The following is a 14,938-nucleotide window of genomic DNA, read 5'->3' on the forward strand; positions in this document are numbered from 1 at the left end:
AGGATAGAGGCAGTCCAAAGAAGAGCGACCAAAATAGTGAGGGGTCAGCATTGGAAGACTTATGAGGAGAGGCTGAAGGATCTGAACACATACACCCTGGAAGAAATTAGGTGCTGGGGTGATAAGATACAGACCTTCAGATTTAAACACTGATTACTGTTTATTATTAATTATTATTATACATTGTTTATCGTTTTTGTTCTATGTACACCATGTATATGGTAATTCCAATCCTGGTTATATGTAAACCGAAGCGATATGTACTAGTACATGATCTTCGGTATATAAAAGCTTTAAAATAAATAAATACATTTTTGAAAGGTTTTAATGATGCATAATCGTCAAACCTTTTCCCTTGGAAAGAAATAAATAGAACTAGGGGTCATGAAATGAAATTCCAGGGAGGATGACTCCGAACCAATGTCAGGAAATATTTATTCTCAAAGAGGGTGGTGAATGCCTGGAATGCCCTTCTGGAAGAGGTGGTGAATTCAAAAACAGTGAAGGAATTAAAAGGGACATGGATAAACACTGTGGATCCCTAAAGGCTAGAGGCTGGAAGTAAGAGTGCATGGGGGTAACTGGGGGTAACTTTCTGGTGTGGCAGTTGATACCCTTAACAAAAAAACCTTGATACTCCTAAGCAACTCTTCCATTGCTCTCTACTTCAACAGGAGTGAAAAAAGAGGAATTTGATTCAGACAGCATCCAACGAGGGGCCCTGACTTTTACGGTTGTGTAACAAATAAACATGGGGGGTAACTTGCTGATGTGGCGCTTGCTACCCTTAATCACTAAGCCTGATACTTTTGATGCAGCTCCAACATTACTCTCTGCTTTCATGGCAACAGTTAAGGGAAATTTGATTCAAACAGCATTTGAGGGCCCTGACTTTTACGGTCTGGTAAAACTGATAAGCATGGGGGTAGCCTGCACAGTGCAGCAGATACTGGCATAAGCTTGCTGGGCAGACTGGGTGGATTATTTGGTCCTTTTCTGCTGTCATTTTTATGTTTCTGTGTTGTGAATTTTGGCTAACATGCTTCCCGACATATTCCCGTGTAGAAACAACTTGTACCAGAACAGGTGCATTGAATCTTTAGCTTTCTGGTGCAGCAAGCCATTAAGCAGACATTGAGCCTCTTTAAATCTCTCCAGCCAAATGTCTGAGTTTTCCCTGTGACATTGACCTTTGAAAGACAAATGTCCTATTATAAGGTCTAGTATTTTATTTCTACTCTTTAAAAGCTACTACATAACTGATGATGTCCCCTCTAATCACAACTTTAGCAGCTTCCCAGAATAAACTTGGTTTGTCTTTGTGTTGTGCATTAGTTGACTCATAAAGCTGCCATGTCTTGCTTTAAATAGTGCTGACAATCAAGATCTAAACTCAGCCGCTCTGGCATTCCCCACCATGCAAAAAAACCCCAAAAAAACCAGGCAGTGGTCTGATATAAGTAAATTTCCCATCTCAGCTCAGTTGACCTCGTTAAACAGTAATTCAGAAAGCAAAATATCATCAATTCTCGATTTTATGGGATGGGCTTTGGCATCTTCTCTCTTCCGGGTGGAGTACTCTCCAAATGTCAAAGATAAGGTATAACACAATAACTGAAATACCTTTCTCTTTACCCATTCTAGAAACTTTAGTTGAAGAGCATCTATCCAGCACAGGATCTGCTACACAGTTTAAATCGCCTCCTAATACTATGGCCCCTCCCCCCAGCATAGAGAAACCTTCAACCAGGCTGGTTAAAAAAAAAAACTTTTTTAATGGTCATACTGGTTTGGAGCATAGACAGAAGCCAGTTTGACAGCTTTCCAATACAACATACCTCTTACCATGACAATCTTCCTGACACCATTCACCCAAGATTTCTCCAAAATAAAGGACACTTTTATGGATCTGCCCCTATATATATTTATCTGATTAAACCTTATATTCCTAACAGGGCCCTTCGGTCAGGCAATAAAAAACTTTTAGAATGCCAACATTAAGTTGGCAATTCTAAAAGTTAAGTACATTAAGTACACTTTCAAAATATTAGGCAGAGGTCTTTTTCTATTGGGAGTGCAATATTCTGGAATAATTTGCCTGATATTCATGGGTTAACTGATTTCAAATTTAGAAAGCTGTAAGCATTTTTATTTACTGAGGTATATTTTTAAATACAGATTGCGATCTATATTTTTATATTATGTAGTTCCATGTGTTGATGTATTGTATTTTAGATTGTTTGTAATCCGCTTAGCAGGATAGTTAACAATATAGGTGGAATATAAAAATAAATATCGCAACTCCTTTGATGTGAAATTCCTGAGGAAAACTACATCTGGTTAAATAAAAGCCTCCTTAATTTTATATGCTCTTCATCGGTCATGTGTTTCTCCTGGAGAAAAACAATATCCCCCTGTGACCTATGTACATGTGCCAGCAGCTTCTCCCTCTTCATCGGAGAGCCCAAGCCTGACCTGTTCCATGTCATATACTTGATCTTAGTGACATCACAGCAAGAAGGCTTGGGTTCCTTACCACACCATCTCCAAAGTGCAGTAAATTGCTTTGCAGCGTTCCCCAGGCCATAAAAGCACCTATCTCCCCCCATTCTTCTATATATAACTTGAAGAATATGTCACCAAAAAGTAATAAACATTCATTCTGCCATATATTCTTCCAACTCTCATGGATGAAATCCCTTCCCACCTATCCATACCGTTCACTTATCCAGTCTTTTACTGGGATTTCCCATGCTCTTCACTTGGAGAGCCAGACACACTTAAATGCGACTGGGTGCCATCCTCCCCCCGCAGCAATCCCTTGCAAATACTTAAATATAAAGTCATACAGCTTAGTTTTTTGCTGTGGAAAGTCAACCAAACTTAGTACAAACAGATGTAGATACAAGAATGTGAAGTAAAAGACGCAAGTAGAAAGATGTATTCTCGTTCTTCCATCAGTCACAGTAAATGCCATCCCAAAAATTCGGCATGAGTTGATACAACATGTTAACAAGGTAATCATCACGAGTCCCCCGGCTCATGAACCAACTTGTTTCTCTGCATGTTGGCACTTTTGGAATGCTTGATCCAAAGCCAGAAATTCTTCCAAGCTTCCCATTGGTATAATTCAAATGAAATGAGTTTGCCATCACATCCAGCAGTTCATCCAAAGAACATTCTGTTGGATTCAAAAGATTGTGCCGCACCATCTTGGATAGGACAAGACAATCACTTAAAGCCAGCAGGGAATCGGGAACAAAAATGGGAGGGAATCCATAAAACAGATCATAGCACTCAAAAAAGCATTTTAATTGAACATCATTGTAGCCACAAACGTTTTTGCAGTTTCCAAGGATTCAAATGTGCTGCGCTGCTCTGTTGTGCCATATGTGCAACTTGGCTGGAAAATGCAACGCAAAACAAACGTATTTCTCAGCCAATGGGGAGCACATAGGGGTAAATTCTTTTTTCTTGATGGCCACTGTCATCGAAAGTGGCCGATTAGTGCAGCGAGGGCTGTTTTGCGAGAAGCATGTCAGACCACTTGCTTATGCTCATAGTTTAGAAATCTGTGTACCCTCTCTCTAACCGTTGAGTTTTGCAGACTGGGCAGGTTTAGTACTCCAGGCAGCCAAGCAACCAGCATCTCAGCTAATTTACTTTCCTCCATCTCCTTGCTGAAACCGACAAAGCGCAAATTGTTTCAACTCGATCTGTTTTCTAGTTCTTCAGTTTTCTCCTCTTGTGCACGACAACTTTCTGACATGTATCTAATTTCCTTGTAGTCTCAAGAGCCTCATCTTCCGCCACAGACATTCAGCCCAGATTCACTGATAGAATTCTTTAGTTTTGCTATTGCTCAGGGATCCCAAAAGTTTCCCTTTTAATGCTGCTATGACCGCAGCCAATAACGCATGCTCTGCCACCTCATCAAAAGGACCTTGTTGGCTGTTTCCCATCTCTGCAGCCATTTTGTTGTCACAGGGCTTTGCTTTATCTTTTTTTTTTTTTCTTTTCATAAGTTTTACCAGCATACCAGATGGGGACTTAGACATATATTGATCGATTCTCATGTGCGCCACTAAATCTGCATTTTATTGCACCTCTGCAACCATGGTTGCTGCAGATTGCTCTGATTAGGGAATGGCACTAAGAGCCTGCAAGGAAGTGTCCTCAGGTTCACTGCATCAGTGACTCTGGATTATTTTTATTACAGTCTGATGTCAGGAGGATTGTGCATGGGGCAGGGAGTGTTCTGGTGTAGTGTGTAACAACGGCTTGCTGTTTCAAGGGGAGCAAGTTCTGTATAGCACCGATGCATCATCTGTCAACATTACAGGTTCAAGAAATTAAAATTTTAACCAAAGGTGTACTCCTAAGGGCCTCTCCAGTGGAAGAAGTGCACTTTAATCTCCTTTTAGTATGTTGGACAGAGAGCCCAGATCAGAGAGCTGTAGGAACCTTGGGTTCAAGTCTTTAAATCTAGAGTCATGTTAAGTTAAAACTATGAGAAGTTACATTGGTGCTTTGTATCGGAGTTCAGCAGAGTATGTATAAATAGGTGATAACTGTATCTTCAGCTATTGACCTGGACACAGCTGGCATGAGACTGACCTTCTACATCTTGTACTTTGGTCTGCAGGAGCGGGATAAGGTGATGCCACTAATTATCCAAGGCTTCAAAGATGCATCGGAGGAGGCAGGCACGTCGGTCACAGGTGGCCAAACAGTAGTGAACCCTTGGATTGTTCTGGGAGGCGTAGCCACCACCGTTTGTCAGCCCAATGAGTTCATCATGTAAGTGGGATGTCTGCTCCATCTTATAGGTTGATATTTGACTCTGTGCATCTGTATTTATTTATTTATTTATTTAAAATCTTTTCTATACCGACGTTAAGCGGGTGCCATCACAACGGTTCACAATAAGGCACAAAAACTATGTTGTATAAAGTGTTTAGAATTCTAACTCTTAAACAGGTGCCATAAAAAATACTGTAACATAATATCATAATAAATACTATTTGGTGAGTGTTATAAGTCATGTCTAGTTTTTTCTAACTCCGCTATAAGATTGGTGTTACTTAACTGTAGTTCTTGTTTAAAATAAAAAGAAGAATTTGGAATATAGGAGAGAAGACACACTTTAAGAAGAAAGGTGTGTGTGGGAATTTGCCTGACTGCAACTAACATTTCCCTGGGTTCTACTCTGGAGTCTCTTTGTGGTATGCTTGCTTAAATAGCCATGTTTTTAAATTTTTTCTGAATATTTTGATGTCTCTTTCCAATCTGATTTCTACCGGCATGGTGTTCCATATTATAGGTCCTGCTAGGGATAGGGCCCTGTCCCTTACTTGTGTTAATCTGGCCGTTTTGACTGACAGAATTGTTAGCAGTGCTTTGTTTGCTGACCTTAGATTTCTGTAGGGGGTATGTACGCGGAGGGCTGTGTTCAGCCACTCTGCTTTTTCGTCTTGTATTAATTTATGAATGGTGGATAAAGTTTTGTATTGTATTCTTTGTTCAATGAGTAACCAGTGTAATTCTATCAAGGTTTCCGTGATATGGTCTCTCTTACTTTTCCCAGTTAAAATTCTTGCTGCTGTGTTTTGTAGAATCTGTAATTGTCTTATTGTGGTGTATGGCAGGCCCAGTAGGAGGGCATTACAATGGTCGGTACTGGAAAAGATTAAGGCTTGTAAAACTGAGCGGAAGTTGGTGGGCGTTATTAGTGGTTTTAATCTTCTGAGAGTCATAAGTTTGGCGTATCCTTCTCTTACTTTTTGAGATATATGTTGTTTCATACTTAGTTCTGGGTCGATTATCACTCCCAGGTTTCTTACTTTCTCAGCTAGATGTATTTTTTGGTTGTTGTTGAGTGTAATTGGTTTCTGAATGATCATTATGTTTTTTTCGTTCTAGGTGTGAGAATTCAGTTTTCTCTATATTGATCACTAGTTCCATTTGGTTTAGAAGTTGTTTTATTATATCTAGGTACATGTTGGCTAAGTTTAATGTTTTTTCAATTGTGTCGTCAATTGGGAGTATTAACTGAATATCATCGGCGTAGATGTAATGCAAAATTCCTAAACCTGCTAGTAGGTGACATAAAGGTAGCATGTATATGTTGAACAATGTGACGGATAGGGCAGATCCCTGTGGAACTCCTGTTTGAAGGTTTATTTTCTCTGACATTACTTCTTTGATTTGCACTTGGAAGTATCTGTTATTTAGGTATGATTTAAACCATTTGATTGTCAAGTTGCTTAATCCTATTTCTTCTAATCTGTTTATCAATATGTCATGGTTAACTGTGTCGAATGCCGCTGAAAGGTCAAGCATTACTAAAATGTACTGTTTACCGCTGTCAAACCCTCTCATGATGTCTGTTAGTGCAAGTAGTAGTGTTTCAGTGCTGAAGTTTTTGTGGAAGCCATGTTGTGATGGGTACAGTATATTGTTGCTCTCTAAGTGTTCTGTTAATTGTTTTTGTATGGCTTTTTCTATTAACTTAGCAATTAAGGGCAGGTTTGATACTGGTCTATAATTGCTCATGATTAGATGGTCGCTGTTTTTTTCCTTTAGAATTGGTTTTACTATTGCTCCTTTTAGTGAGTCTGGCATGTTTCCTTCTTTTAGTGATAGGTTAATGATTTTTGTTAGAGTTGGAGAGACTACGTTGGCTACTTTTTCCAAATCTGTGGTTGGAATTGTGTCTTGTGCATGAGGGGCTGGGTTTAGTTTTTTTAGCATTGATTCAACTTCAATTTCGGATATTTCGTCAAATGCTTCCCATTGTTTAACATCTCTTTTTTGCATGTTGATTTTTTGTTTGTTTATTCTAGGGATTTTTGCTTTAGATTCGTGATTTTGTCATTTAAAGAAGGTAGCTATTTCATTACATTTGGTTATTGGTAGGTTCTGAGAATTGTCATTTTTGTCATTTGTTAGATTTTTTACTATGGTGAACAGGGCTCGTGGATTATTTGAGAATTTCTCTATCTTAGTGCTGTAATATTGTTTTTTAGCGTTGAGAATTACTTGTTTATAGGAGGCTAGCTGTTTTCTGTATTTAGTCAGGTTGTCTGTTTTATTATTTTTCCACTCCTTCTCTTTTTTCCTAAGATTTCTTTTGATTATCTTTATCTTTTCGTTATGCCATGGGTTTGATTCTTTGGGTTCTTTTATGTCTGTCTTTTTTATTGGGTTGATCTCGTTGGCTAAGTTTTTTTGGTTGTTTGTGTCCACGCTGTTATGGCGGAGTCACAGTCGGTGCAGTCTATTTCGGTTAGTTTTTCTTCTAGTTTGTCTTTCAGGGAGTCTATGTTGTATGGAGGGCGGTATTCAAAGTTGATGGGGTCTCTGTTTTGTATCGTTTGTTTTTCCGTAAATTTGATCGAGGATTTTATTAGGAAGTGGTCTGATCATGGTATCGGAGTGTATTCCGATTTGCTATTTTCTAAGTGGCCGTGATTGATAAATGTTAAGTCAAGAGAGTGTCCTGCTTTGTGAGTGGGTTTATCAGTTGTCAGGATGAAGCCTAGTGCTGTCATGGAATCTAATAGTATTTTACATGTGTGAGGTAAGGGGTGTGTGTCCATGTGTAAGTTGAAATCACCTAGTACAATTGTGGGTTTAGAGGTGTTGAGTTGTTAGGAATTCAATTAGTGGGGAGATGTTTTAGTTCTAGGAGGGTGGGGGGGGGCAGTATATAAGACAAATTTGAAATTTATTAGTTTCAAACAGCGATTTCATGATTCTTTGGAGGTAGTGTCGGTATTAGTTTACATTTTAGACTTTTTTCAATTATTAGTAGTAGTCCCCCCTCCTCTCTTATTTGTTCTTGGGATTGAGAAGACGACATAGTTTTTATGTGCAATTTGGTTCTTTAACACAGTGTCTGATTTTTTTTTAACCAAGATTCGGAGATTGCTATGAAGCTTAGTTTTTTTTTTGTCATACAACATGTCCATGATTATAGGGAATTTCTTTGTAATACATTGCGCATTTACTAGTAGGAAGGTTAACATCAGTAGTTTGCTTGTGGTGGTGTTAGTTGTTTTGGTCTTTATTTGTATGAGGTTGGTGGATGGTTTTTTTTTTTAAGTATTGTTTGTTTTGTAACATTTGGTTTTACAACAAAAATGTTAAGTGCTTATGTTTTAAGCAAAACTTTAAATGTTGCTGAGTGATTTATTTTAAGGAATTTTCTGTTTGCTGATTAATATATATAGAGGGAATATGTTGTCTGGTTTCTGTCTCTTCGGTGCTATTCAATAAATTCCAAGAAAGCCTACTCAGTGGAAATATAATTTGTTTTTCTCTCTAGCTTTGTGTTAATTTTTTCCAGTTTGAGTGTGTGCCAAAGTCACTCTTCTTTAACGTCTTCCCTAAAATGTTTAGCTATAGGGGATTACTTTCTGAATCCCAAACAGCTGGAATGCTGTCCTGAGAGATTCTTTTTAGAAAATACAGCCATTGCTGGCCCATTCAGGCTCATCGTAACTGCACATGCTTTCTTCAAAGAATGTTCTTTTTAAAGCTTCGAGCCACCTGCTGGTCAGGTAATATTTTAAGAATCTCATTGTGTAGCAGTCTAAGCCAGTTTAACTTTTCCTCTTAGTTAACTGAGCTCCACAGGAATACTGGAGCACTCTCTGCCCTTGTGATTTAATGAAGCTCGTGGTAATTGTAATGCTTTCTAGCTTGTTACCTACTCGTAACTTTATGCTGAAAGGTAGATTCCTTCAGTCTTGGTGTAATGATACATCACTGCAAACAGCCCCCTCTTTGTTTTGGCTGGGTAGGTTCCCCCCTTTTTCTTCCAGCTCAATCAGAATCAGTGCTGGGATCCTGGTGCCATCAGCCTTCTCACAACTACCTTGGAATTTCCCTCCCACTGTTCCCAGTCTGGTCATTGTAGGCTAGGAGGGATGCACCAGAACTCCTTTTTAGAGCCCTGGATCCATGGGATCTAAATCCAGCCAAGAGGTGTTGCCCTGATTTGATGACCATGACTTCCTCCCTGCCTTCACAGTATTCCCAGCCCCGGCTGATCCAGGGTGCAAGAAGCCCAATCTGGTAGTCATTCTGGCACATTCCACATGGAAGTATTTGCCACTGAGCCATCGGGATGGGTCCCAACATTCGCTTTTCTAATTAACTAACTTTTCCAATGGTTCACACAAGTGTCTACTTTCTGTTCTCTTTTTCTCCACTTTCTTCCTTTTGACCTTGCTTGAGGGACTACGCCTGTTAATCCAAAGGTCTCAGCCAGCAAGGATCTGTAGGGGGAGGTGTTTTGCTTTTGGCACTCATGCTGCATGCACTCTCATTGGAGCTCTCCACAGGGATGAGAAAAATACCACCCCTGTGTTCCTGGAGTCATGTGCACAGAGGATCCATTTGTGGGTTTATTGCCATAAATTCCTGTCCTTTCTATGACATTTCAGTGCATTTTCTCTTTATTTTTGTTCTGTGTACGTGTGTGCAGGCCAGACAACGCAGTGCCAGGAGATGTGCTCGTGCTGACTAAGCCCCTGGGGACACAAGTAGCTGTAGCTGTTCACCAGTGGTTAGATATTGTAAGTATGTGGTGTAAATGTGAATCAAAGTGTTGCAGAAATGTGTAGCAATAAAAAAGAGAAATGCAAATGGAATGGGATTCTAAAAGCTTACCATGAAAGCCAGAACTATATGCTATGCAGAAGTAAGATTGGTGGGCAGGATACATTCCAAGAAATTATACCACATCTGTTTTTCTCCTCTGCCTCTATCTGTATTATGTGTAGGCGGAGAGAGGGCATGGTTGTGTAAGAAGGGAGAAGCACCTTTAAGAGGCAATAAAGGCGTGATATCAAGAGGGATGGAGGGAGAGGATACTGAAACTTTGATTTTTTACTGAAGCTATAAAATTAAAAAAAAAAAAGTTCTTGTACTGAAAATATTAAACTAGCAACATCCAAGAGACATGGAACATATTTGAAAGATGATGGTGAAGGGAGAGAAAAGGAGAAAGCATTGCTGTAGAAAAGGAATCATTCGAAACGCCTTAAAAACCACATAAAACTGTCCTCACAAAATATAATCAAAACATACAAATGATGACCGTCAAATCAAATTACTCACACTAATCAGTTAACAAACTATTAGAAATCTTTATTGTGAAAACATTAGCACAAGACTCGAAAGTTAAAAAGTATGTATCACTTTGTCTATGGTTTCTACCAAATTGCTTTATACGTACACAATTTTCCTTAGCAGGCTGTCAAGCCCTCCCCTCAAAACCATATTAAGTCCCCTTCACATACATGAAAGACATAACAGACTAGACATACAACAACAACAAAAAAAAACAAAAAGAGGGGAAAAAGGCCAAAATCAGAAAGTTAATAAACCCAGAAAAATTTGGAAAAAAGCAAGTAAATGAAATCCAAAAAGAGTAATTCTTTACAAGTTCATACTCACATCAAGGATGCCAATTATTCACTGTGTATTATTGTAATACTCACTGTTGATAGCCACAATAGCTACAGTTCCCACATTTTAGCACGGCAGAATGTTGTGTAGTGTCAAATACCTTTCTCCAAGACAAAAGCCGTCAGTGGCGGTATACACTTTCTTAAAAGCTGAAATCCAGCGAGAAGTTCATTACCAGTCCCCAGCTCAGCAGGGCAGAGATTTCGAAATACAACGTTAAGCCAACATCGAAACATGTCCCCGCACTCCTAACACAGCAGGAGACCCTCGTAATAGATGCGTCGCCTGATTCAAAATAGGACAGCATCAGATAAATTTAGTTTATTACTAGTTTACTAGTAATGAACTTCTCGCCGATTTTCAGCTTTTAAGAAAGTGTATACCGCCACTGACGGCTTTTGCCTTGGAGAAAGCTATTTGACACTACACAACATTCTGCCGCGGTAAAATTTGGGAACTGTAATTACCGTGGCTAACAACCTTGAGGATTACAGTAATACACAGTGAATAATTGGCATCCTTGATTTGAGTATGAACTTGTAAAGAATTATTATTTTTGGATTTTCATTTCTATGTGGGGCAAAAGGCTGGTAGGGCCATGACCTTGGTAGCCCACCCCATTACATTCCAAGGAGGAAGCTCCACTGAGGCCTGCTGCCCCCCCCCCCCAATCCAGTGTTACTGATGCTTGCACCTAGGGACCCATCCCCTGTGGCTTACGGTGAGGATGAAGAACCCTGTGACCCCTAGGGGATGACGTTTGGGAGCCCTCAGAGGGCTTGGGGGGGACTCCCTTCAGACCCGTCTCCTCCAGCAGAGTGAAGGTAGTCTCTGCCTGAGGACTTAACTTTCATAGGGTTTGTGAGGGTCATGGTGGAAACCATTCCTTTTCAGTTATTAACAGAGGAGAATGCCGGGCACAAAATGCTTGAGTGCCTCCTAAGGAGATCATGGTCCCGGTACACGAGATCCTTAAGGAGTTACTGAGGATATGGGAACACCCACTTACAGTGCCTCCATTAAAAATAAATAGAAGCAGACGGGGTCTGTCTCGTCCAGAAGGGTGCCAGATTCGACAAGCATCAGCTGCCCTACCAGTTGGTGGTGGTCGAATCCTCCTTCAAGAGGGCCAAGCACACTCACTCATTCCTCAGCGCCCTGAGGAAAGGATGCTAGAGTGATGGATGCTCTTGGGAGGAAGGTATTTCAAGGCGCCATGCTCATTGCCTGCCTTGCTGCCTACCAGCTCTGTATGAGCCAGTACTTATGGAACATCTGGAAGCAGATGCAGAAGGTGGTTGAGCAGCTGCTTCAACAGCAGTAGGACACCTTCATGTCACTGGAGCATAAGAGCATGGAGTGCAGAAAATGAGGTCCAGGCAACCTATGATCTCAAAACGGCATTGAGAGTCTCTGCAAGGGGAATCGGTGCCTGTAGAATGGCACAGCTGTGGGCCTCTGATCTCTGACCAGAGGTACAGAAATGACTCTGACATTCCTTGTACTGGGGAGGATCTCTTTGGAGATAGGGTGAGGGATGCTGTGGTCCAACTTCGTGACCACCATGAAACCCTCCAACAACTCTCCTCCAGCACTCCGGACCCATCTTCCTCTTCTAGGAGGCTGGTGAGACAGGGGCCAAGCAAGTCTTTCTTTCTCCAGAGGAAGTACTGTCCTCCGCTTCTTCGCTCTTGTCCACATATCAGGGCTCCAGTAGCCGTCCTAGGCAGCAGAGAGAGTCCCAAGCCCCAACCGGCTCCTCGGTCAACTCCGGGGATGGGGTTTTGACTGGTTCATAGGGAGTGTAGGCCAGTTGGCCATACCTGGGACAGTGGACCCTCCGGTTGGGGGCAAGCTGCAGTTCTTTGCAAACCATTGGCCCAGTATAAACTCAGACCAGTGGGTTCTGGCATTTATTGGGTGTGCCCTCTGTGCCCATCTTGGGGGGGGGGGGGGCTGGAAGTGCATCAGGAGGTACTACTAGCGGAGTTCTCCCTCTTAATGGCCAGAGAGGTTGAGCCAGTACCACCAGGGCAAAGAGGGTGGTGATTCTACTCCAGGTACTTCCTGATTCCAAAGAGAACAGGAGAACTCTGTCCCCATCCTGGCCCTTGAACCATGAATAAGTCTCTAAGAAAAAAGTTCAAGGTGGTTTCTCTGGGCACCTTGATTCCCCCCCCCCTTGCAAAAAGGGGACTAACTATGCTCCCTTGACCTAAAGGACGCATACACTCATATCAAGATCTTCCCCAGTCACAGGAAGTATTTCTGATTTAAGGTGGAAAAACAGCATTTCCAATACCAGGTGTTGCCATTCGGGTCACATCAGCCCCACGGGTCTTCACAAAATGCCTGGCTGTGGAGGCTGTATCTGGATGATTGGTCAAGAGCACTTCTCAGGCAGAGGCCACCAGGTCCACGCATTTGACAATCTGTGTGTTGGCATCACTAGCATTCGTTCTTGACTACCCAAAGTCCCATCTCAACCTGTCACTTCAGTTGGACTTATTTATTTATTTATAGCTTTTATATACCGTGGTTCAATTAACAGGATTACTTATCACTACGGTTTACATTACAACCAGCAAAAAACAGACACAGTCTTGTCGAACATAGAACATAGACTTCATAGAAGCCCTGCTACACACGACTCAGGCCAAGGCCTTCCTGCCTTGACAGAGGGGCCGACACCTTGACTACCATCGCAGCAGAGATCCAACAGTCAGGTGTCAGCATGCCACATGTTGAGGCCACAACCAACCATTTCGCTCCCTTGGCACCTTTACACATGTGCAGAGCCCAATGGACCCTGAGGTCGCAGTGGCACCAGGCCACTCAGAGCTTTCAGGATTGCATCTGAGTCTCCCTATCTCTCCAGGACTCATTGTCCTGGTGGTGGGTACTTTCAAATCTGGAACGGGGGATCTCTCTTCAAAATCTCCCTACCCAAATTGCATCCACCCTGGGGTGGGGAGCTCATGCAGATGGGCTCAGCACTCATGGCCTCTAGTCCGCTCAGGAACGCTCTTGTCAGATCAACTTCCTAGAACTTTGGACTGTCAGGTACGCACTATGGGCTTTCAGAGATCGGCTGTCCAACAAAGTTGTCCTGATCCAAACAGACAGCCAAGTAGCCATGTAGTATGTCAACAAGCAGGGAAGCAAGGGATCGTGCCTCCTATGTCAGGAAGTGGTCGAGATATGATTGTGGGTCCTGACTAGCAGGATGGAGCTCAGGGCCGTGTACCTTGCCAAGACGGAGTATATGGTAGCGGACAGGTTGAGTCGAGCCTTCAGACCCCACAAGTGGTCCCTGGACCCAGGGGGGGTAGCGAATCAGATATTCTGCCTCCTGGGGGAGCCAGGATATAGATCTGTTTGCATCCCCCCCCCCCCCCCCCCATAACAGGAAGGTGCCTCTGTTCTGCTCCCTGTACAGGTCTGACAGCTAACCAGCTTTGGATGCCCGTGCCAATTCCCTTAGTGGTGAACTCTCTCTTGAAGCTTCATGAGGACAGGGGGACTATGATCCTCATAGCCCCTCATTGTCCAACAGATCTAGTTTCCGCTCCTACAGGAGTTGTCCATCTAGAGACCCGATCAGTCTGGGGACTTTACCAGATCTCATCATGCAAGATCAAGGCAGGCTGCATCATCCCAACCTCTAGGTCTTATTGCTCAACAGCCTGGATGTTAAGAGGTTAATCCTACGGTTGCTTATCTTTCAGAGGATGTCTTGGGTCCTGATGGCTTCTAGAAAGCCTTTCTCTAGAAAGCCCTATGGACTGAAGTGGAGGAGGTTTTCTGTGTGGTGTGAGCAGAAGGCTTTAGATCTGTTCTCCTGCCCCACACAAAAACTGCTTGACTACATTATACATCTATTGGAAGCTGGCTTAAAGACCAACTCTGTTAGTTCATCTCAGTACAATTGGCGCATATCACCAAGGTGTAGATGGTACGCCCATCCCTGTGCAGCCTATAGTTGTAAGTTTCATGTGGGGCTGCTTCAATTGAAACCTTCCCTAAGGTCTTCCGCTGTCTTTTGGACCTCAACATGGTGTTTGCTCATAAGATATGCCATTCTGGGTCAGACCAAGCGTCCATCAAGCCCAGCATCCTGTTTCCAACAGTGGCCAATCCAGGCCACAAAACCTGGCAATTACCCAAAGAAGATCCCATGCTACTGATGCAATTAATTAATCACCAACCAACCTCTTTTCCCTGCTTATTCAATTCTCCAACTGTACTCTGTTGCTAGGGAAACCTTGTCCAGTGGTATTTGTACGGGGGTTTCGTATAAGGATAACCGATTTGCAGTTATCCTTTTTTGTTCACCCCCCGTCTATTATGCTTTTATTATTTCTGAAAACATCCACTTTTTTATTTTTCTTTTAAATCCCTTCTCCCTGGCTGCTTATCCGTCCCACTTAAGTTTTTATTTAATACTTATCAAGGTCGC

The 14,938-nt window shown here is 42.1% G+C and overlaps 1 protein-coding gene across 5 annotated transcripts in view; it reads left to right on the forward strand.

The window, feature by feature from the left end:
• Positions 1-14,938, forward strand: part of SEPHS1 (selenophosphate synthetase 1) — a 110,329-nt gene that overhangs the window by 48,564 nt on the left and 46,827 nt on the right. For all 5 annotated transcript variants that reach the window (XM_029616305.1, XM_029616308.1, XM_029616303.1 and 2 more), the window contains exons 5-6: positions 4,646-4,800; positions 9,494-9,584. In XM_029616305.1, coding sequence (XP_029472165.1) covers positions 4,646-4,800; positions 9,494-9,584 — 246 coding nt within the window. The remainder of the gene's footprint in view (positions 1-4,645; positions 4,801-9,493; positions 9,585-14,938) is intronic.

The sequence above is a fragment of the Rhinatrema bivittatum genome, chromosome 9 (assembly GCF_901001135.1).
Source record: "Rhinatrema bivittatum chromosome 9, aRhiBiv1.1, whole genome shotgun sequence".
In the NCBI taxonomy this organism is placed as follows: Eukaryota; Metazoa; Chordata; class Amphibia; order Gymnophiona; family Rhinatrematidae; genus Rhinatrema; species Rhinatrema bivittatum.